The 7,698-nt window shown below is 43.9% G+C and overlaps 1 protein-coding gene across 1 annotated transcript in view; it reads left to right on the top strand.

Moving 5' to 3' along the window:
* The first annotated feature begins 3,331 nt into the window (after positions 1–3,331).
* Positions 3,332–7,698, top strand: part of LOC107691746 (serine/threonine-protein phosphatase 2A 65 kDa regulatory subunit A beta isoform-like) — a 25,587-nt gene continuing 21,220 nt past the window's right edge. The window contains exons 1-4 of the mRNA XM_016490547.1: positions 3,332–3,490; positions 4,412–4,502; positions 4,608–4,708; positions 4,819–5,051. Coding sequence (XP_016346033.1) covers positions 3,413–3,490; positions 4,412–4,502; positions 4,608–4,708; positions 4,819–5,051 — 503 coding nt within the window. The 5' untranslated portion in view covers positions 3,332–3,412. The remainder of the gene's footprint in view (positions 3,491–4,411; positions 4,503–4,607; positions 4,709–4,818; positions 5,052–7,698) is intronic.

The following is a 7,698-nucleotide window of genomic DNA, read 5'->3' on the forward strand; positions in this document are numbered from 1 at the left end:
ATCTTCCGCTATCGTCTTGTCTGTCTCACCTCACTCTTCTTGTCAGTCAGCTCGACTCACTCTCCTCACGTGAATGAAATCTAATCTGTGATGCGACTGTCGTTCGGCACACTGTATTGAGCAGCCGCGTCCAGTTTTTAATTGTAATGTCTGTTCTCTAACTGAACTAAATGATTTTTATTACTATAAAAATCAAAACGACGGTGGGGGGACGGTGCCGTGGTGGGAAAGTGACATACCGGTGTTGCGGCTTAACACTGGAATCACCACCAACACCGTCTATCGCAGCAAGCCTACCGCATCTATGCACTTCGTAAAAGTGCGAGGGGCCAGAGACAGTCCAAATGGTAGTTTGGACAGTATATTGGTAGGCCACTCCCTCGAACGCAAATTTCAAGAATAGCCTATGATTGGGGTAAGTAAGCATCTTTCAGGTCCACTGTTAAAATACAGTTCTCGGAGGATCTATTTGATAGTTAACATCTTGAATGGCCGGCGCATAAGCGAGCGATTCAGAATTGGTCTCAGCTCGCCATCTTTTTTGGGAACGAGGAAGTAGCGGCTATAAAAGCCTGACTCACTGTTCGCTGTAGGTACTATTTCTATAGCACCTTTTGCAAGCAGTGTTTGCACTTCGTGTTGGAGAACGTGTTCGTCGTCCTGAACCGAAGTGTGAATAATACCTCTGAAACGAGGTGGCCTGCGAGCAAAATGAAGTGAGTAGCCTCATTGAAATTGTTTTTAGAACCCAGCTTGACACGCCCGGTATGGCTGCCCAGGCCTTGAACCGGGATGCAAGTGGATCTAATTTTGCGAATGAAAGTTGTCCGCGAGGGGGCGGGGAACTGATATCTGCGTGTGTAAATGTGGGAAGAGGAAATTCGCCCTTTTGAGTATTTGGATCCGCTATCACAGCGGTAAAACATTTGGATACACGCTGCACCTGCAGTGCGTGACCCATAGGCAACAAAACTCCATCACTCAGAGGTGTTCGAAGGGATGGAGAGTGAAAGCGAGCTGTTTTTGAGGGAGTTCCGGCCGAGGCGAGAACTGACCCTTTCCTCTTCCTTTCTGATGGGTCAGGACGGCTTCTGGGGCTCAGGGTCCAGCACTAGTCGAGGGCGTGGGCCTTGGCGCTTCGGGTAAGGAAAACGCTTTTCCCGGGCTCAGACCTCTGAGGCTGAGGCGGCACCGGCTTTGTGGGCTGAGTGGATGGGGCTTTTTGGCGGCTAGCGGCCGCAGCACCAGAGTGCTTAGGGAGGAAGTGACGCAGCGCTTGCAACATCTTATGAGCCTCTGAGAAGCGCTGTGCAAACCCGTCCATCTTCTCGGCGTCCCTTATTTCAGTGAGGTTCAGCCAAAGGTGGCGCTCCAACACCACCAGACTGGCTATGGTCTTGCCGATAGCCTGAGCTGTGGCTTTCGTAGCTCACAGAGCCAAATCAGTTGCTGTGAACAGCTCTTTGAAAGCAATCTGATGTTGGCCAGACTTGTCCATATCACAGAGAAGTTTGACCTGAAACACTTGTAGGATTGCCATCGTATGCAACGCCGATCCGGCCTGACCGGCCGCTGCATGCCCATTTTTTGGCCAGAGCCGAAGTGGTGCTGCAGGGCTTCGAGGGAATGCGCTGCATGAGCCTTTAATCCCAGGGCGGAGGGCGGACACAAGTGAGCAGCTACCACCCCCTCCAGAGGACGGAGCTTGCTATAGCCTTTTTCCTCAGTGCCGTCAATGGTGGTGAGAGCTGCTGAGGAGGAGGAGCTAACTCTGGCCGAATAGGGGGTGCACCACGTCTTGGTCAGTTCTTCGTGAATCGCAGTCAAGAACGGGGTGGGCCTCTGGCGGGAAGGCGGCTGACAGCATCTAAAAGGCCATGGGCGGGCTCATCTGGAGCCGACCACTCGAGACCCAAATCCTCCACCTCCTTGGAGAGAACACGGATCAGCTCGCTATCCGGTTTCGGCAGAGATGGTTGGGATGAAAAGAGGGCTTCGGGATCGTCGCCAGAAGTGCACCATCCTTCAGTGTTTGACGCCGTCAAGGACATCGAGTCGTCGACGGCAATCTCTTCCTCGGAAGCGCCAAAGGAAACCAAGCCACTCACTGCAGAGGAGGGGCGTTGATCCTCTCATATGAAGCACACCGGCAGAACGAGTTGGAGTGGAGAAAGAGGGGCACACGGGCACTGGGCCGATGTGACACCACTCGCACCCATTGAGAGAGAGCCACTGCTCCGCTGTTTCTTTCTCTTAGGAGAGAAAGAAAATGGGAGAGCAGAGCCGGAGGTACCACCTTCAGTGAAGAAGGCGATATGCGAGCGGAGACTGGACAAACTCATATTCTCGCAATGAGAACATGAGCCGTCAGCGAGTGCAACCTCTGCGTGGGCGCTGCCCAGGCAGGCCGACACACTCGCTGTGCCCGTCTGACTGACTCGCGGTGCGACATTTGCAACAACGTGCGCTGGAAATTTGCTCTAATTTGTTCTTTTAGAAAGCGCCGGATGGCCGCAGGGGAGACTCGTCTTCTGTCGGGGCTCTTCGATGGCGGCGAGCGGGTTGAGCTTCTTTCCGGCTTCTTTCTTCGGCTTCTTGCAGAGTCAGCGAAGAGATGATTCTCGTCGCTGAAGGAGAAGATTCTGATGAAATGGCACTGCGTTCTGGCGGGCTAAAGCGCCATTGGTTTGTGCAGCTACAAAAACGTGAACAAATCAGGCTTCAGTAACAGAGTAAACAGGAGTTTACCCATACACAACGTGAACGTTTGAAAGGGAATTAACGTTACAACCTCCATTAAAAAAAAGTCTAAATTTATCCAGAATCATGCAGCTCTTTTTTTGCACACAAACAGCTCTTAATCGAGTCCAGTTTTTATGTCGCGGGCTAATTTTTGTTTATGGTATTCAGCAGCAATTAAATGTTTTGCAAAAAGAGACACCGAATAAATTGATATCTAAATGTTTGACATTTTTTTTAACCACATTGGAATCGAAACTGGGAATCGATAAGAACTGTAATCGACAAGCAGAATCGAATAGGAATTGGAATTTATAAAATTCAAACAATACCCAACCCTATTTATTACTGTAACTAGTTAACTTAATAGTAATTAATAGAGTTACTGCCCAACACTGCACACAACCCCTTGGATCAGGTGTTGAAAACTGTTGTTTTAATAACATTAAGTATTTAGTCTCAAAATACATTAATATATGCAACAATTTTAAATTATTAAATGTACCTTGATAGTGAATCACTCCAGCTATTTTGCAGAAAATTATATGACTACAGTCAGTGTGCTGGGCTGGGCTCGAGCGCTGTTTTTAGTGTGCTGGGCTCGTGCGCTGTCTCCAGGCAGCTGTGAGAAACCCCGTAGCAGGAACTAGCTAAGCAGCCTTTAGCATCCAAGATGGCGGGAGCAGACAGCGACGACTCTCTTTACCCTATTGCCGTGCTAATTGACGAATTAAGAAATGAAGATGTTCAGGTAAAGAAAATACGTATTTTAACACAGACTACTAGTTTGAGAAATAGACTGGAACTCGTAGGCTTGATTCTGACATGAATAGCTAACAGCAACCGGTAACATGGGCCTGTCCTAGTTTAGCAAACCGGCTAGCAACTAAAAGATAATTCAGTAATTCAGATCCTACAAGATTATATATCAAATTCAAGGACAGATAAAGCCACCAGCATGCTATTTAGCACACCCAAACGTATTACTTGATTTATGTCAAATGACTTCGTTTCCTGTGTGAGTACAGTGTGACGCAGAGCTGTTTGTGATAGCTAACACTGCTAACGTTAGCTGTTCTGTGATTTAACGTTAACTGTTATGTCATTTAACGTTAACTGTTATGTCATTGACTCGCTTACTTAAACAGAGAATCACAATATTTCATTACAAGTATAAAGCACAAAATAAGTATGAATGTTGAATAGTTTCGCTACACATTGACACAGTTGGTCATTTCAGCGAAAGGCTCCTCAAGCAACCGCTAGCGATAAGATTTTTTCAGTGACACTTCATGTTTTTTCAGATAACTTAATTTATATTTACTGCCTTTAATATCTATTCCATATTTTGTTTGCAATTTTAAAATACACCAGAACTGATTATTAACAACTTTCACCAAAAGGTGAGCTCATTTTGCGCTCATTATAAAGATACAGGACTGTGATAATTATAGGAATCAAGGAAGGACATAATTGGTGTAATCTTACTGGTCTCAATGGATTGGGAAAGATGTCATTATTTTTATAGTTTGTCATCGATCAAGCCATCATTTAAATTGCATAATTTGTAAACATTACCAATAGTCTGTTTTGTCCCTCAGCAATCAGCTGCTTTACAATCAAATATATCAAGACTCTATTCTAACGGATTTCTTGCCTTTATCCACTGTAGTTACGATTGAACAGCATTAAGAAACTGTCCACCATCGCCTTAGCTCTAGGCGTCGAAAGAACACGCACTGAACTTCTGCCTTTCCTCACAGGTAAGTGTTTTTTTTCCTGTCTGAAATGACCATAAAAGATATATTTTAGGTGTAGTAAATTCTTCTCATGCATAGCTTTCAATTTCTCATTTTGTGATCGATCAGATACCATCTATGATGAGGATGAAGTTCTGCTTGCTCTTGCTGAACAACTGGGGAACTTCACCATGCTGGTTGGAGGCCCTGAATATGTGCATTGTCTCCTTGTAAGCTTTTTGACTTGATTTCATACTGAAATTGACTAAATGAAATAATTCCTGCTTTGAATTAGTTTGCTTTTTATTTGCTGACTTACGAGTTGTTGTTGTTTTTTTAGCCCCCTTTGGAGAGTTTGGCTACAGTTGAAGAGACAGTGGTGCGAGACAAGGCAGTGGAGTCCCTGCGGAAGATCTCCCATGAGCACTCTCCAGTGGACCTGGAAGTGCACTTTGAGCCTCTGGTGAAGCGTTTGGCCAGTGGAGACTGGTTCACATCACGTACCTCTGCCTGCGGACTCTTCAGCGTCTGCTACCCACGAGTGTCCAGTACAGTCAAAGCTGAGATCCGCCAGTAAGTTTAATATATTTGTGAGGAATGTTTTGTTGTAATACTGCATTTTCATTTTGGAAACATTGATACATTTAAATACAGGATTGTTCACACTAAGAGCACACTGAAGAAGCACTTTAAAAAATGACCAATACAGATTACACTCACTTTTTTTTTTTTTAAGTCACCATGAATTCAAAATTAACAGTACTTTTTTGTGGAATAAATTGCAGTATTTATTATTAGGGTTGGGTACCGAAACCCATACCTATGTAACCGGTATGTACTAGAACCGAATCAGAATGCAGATTTCGGTGCCACTTAAATGCCTGAGCGATCGATTGAAATATACTTTATAAAACGCATACTTTATAAAACGATCATGTTGCTATTTTCATTTGAAAATGTAATATTTAATATAAAAATATTACAGTGCATGTGGCATACGATACAGTCACAGAACTGATTAAAGACAGTGACAGATAGCACTCAGTCAATTCACTCATTTTAACTAAATATCAGAGTGATTGACAGAGATACTGTACAGTAGAAACATTATGTGTGGTTTTGTATTAAATATTGTTTTGTATTAAATAATGACCCAGATCATGAAATACATTTATTAGCATTAGAGTAAAGGAAGCACAACTCGGGAAATGAGAGCATCCGAGGAGCATGTGCATGCTATGTATATAAGGGTGGGGGGAAAAATCGATACAGCATAGTATCGCGATATTTTCCGCGGCAATACTGTATCGATACACGGATGCCAAGTATCGTTATTTTATTATACTATTTGGTAGAATAATAAAATCAATTTCTTTACAATCCACTAGATGGTGGTGTTGAGTTTTTTCTGGTGAGGTCAGCTGGGTCACCTTCAGCATGCAGTAAGTTAGTAAAATAAAGAGGGCGGCATGGCGGAAAGTTGTCAGGAAAGCCCCGTCCGTGTTTAAATCGAATCTATGGAGTTACTTCGGATTTGTAAACAAGGAGGGGATGTAAGTAGGGATGCACCGAAAATATAGGCTACATATAATAATAATAATAATAATAATGATAATAATAATAATAATATATATGGCGCGCCGCGTCATGCCCTGCCCCACAGTGTTCAGCGCGCATGTTTCACTCTCCTCGTCACTGCGCAGTACCTTCAGTGACGCTATGCTCTGCTCATATGCTCTGATAATAATAGCTTTGTAGGACTACATTATTTGGATTAGTCAAAAAACAAAACAACTTATATCTGACTCTGTTGCATAGAAGTGAATAAAAATAATATATTGATATTTAATATTAAGGTAACACTTTTCAATAAGGTTCCATTAGTTAATGTTAGTTAATGTATTAACTATCATGAATGAACAATACATTTATTACAGTATTTATTAATCTTTCTTAATGTTAATGAGAATACAGTTATTCACTGTTAGTTCATGTTAATTCAGAGTGCATTAACAGCCAAAACGTACACCAAATAGTGAATGAATAAGGTAGTGCCCTCCCCCCGTCAAACATCTTTATGATCGACGCCCTGTCATTGCAAACACATATCAGAACAAGCCAAACTGGCAACATGGAAAAAAGAAGAGAAAGTACAAGAGAATAAAAAAAGAAGAAAAAAAAGAAAAACAAAATCGGGGACAGTTCCCCTTATCTCTTAGGGGACAGATCCTCACCTCGAAGTCCAACCTCTCACTGTACCTCCAGTGCTCAGAAGAAATAGACACCCATGATAAGTCTCTTAAGAACCACCCACCCGGAATACACACGAAAGTTATAAAACCAACCCCTCATCACTCAATATAAAGGAACAATAATAATAATAAAGTACTCAAGCCTTGATTCGTATAGCTACATATAAAAGTACAGGCATACAGAACGTGAAAGCAATTTAGTTCAGCACCTGCCTATCATACGGCAGCAAGAAGATCAGGTATTGGAGCTCGATCCATTCTTGTCCAAATACTGTGAAACTGCAGCCACTTTCTCGAAGACTTTAGAAGTGCTTCCAATAGTCACCCGTAGCTTGGCCGGATACAGCATCGCGTAGCGGGTGCCCATCTCTCGAAGTCGCTGTTTAACTGCGTTGAATTCTTTACGCCTCCGTATCACTGAGGCGGAGAAATCCTGGTAAAATGACACCTTGTTGTCATCGTACTGCAAATCTCCATCCCCTGACAGTCTCCTGCTGGCATCGAGAACCCTCTGCTTGTCGCCGTAGTTATGGAACCGAACGATTAGCGGCCGCGGTCTGTCCTTAGCACCCGGTTTTGGAGCCAACGTACGATGCGCCCTCTCAATCTTAATGCGACCGCCCTTAGCATGCAAGTTTAGAAATTCGGGGATCCACGTCTGGAGAAAGACAACAGCATCTGTACCCTCCACCTCTTCACGAAGGCCTAGAATTCAAATGTTTTTACGCCGGCCTCTTTTCCAGATCATCGATGTGTTCATTTAGCACAGCGACTTGTTTTTCGAGGGTGCATACGCGAGCTTGCGCATCCTCCGAAGATGCCTCCGCCGCCATTATTCTCCGTTCCGCCTCGTCTAGCCGATTAGTTGCGCTCTCTAATTGTTGAGTGTGGTTATGCACAGTTTCTGCTAGCGGGCCCAGTTTCTCGTCTATTGCGCTGGAAATTTTCTCCGTCATAATTTCAAGTGC

This window comes from Sinocyclocheilus anshuiensis, unplaced genomic scaffold (assembly GCF_001515605.1).
Source record: "Sinocyclocheilus anshuiensis isolate Anshui unplaced genomic scaffold, SAMN03320099.WGS_v1.1 scaffold246, whole genome shotgun sequence".
NCBI lineage: Eukaryota > Metazoa > Chordata > Actinopteri > Cypriniformes > Cyprinidae > Sinocyclocheilus > Sinocyclocheilus anshuiensis.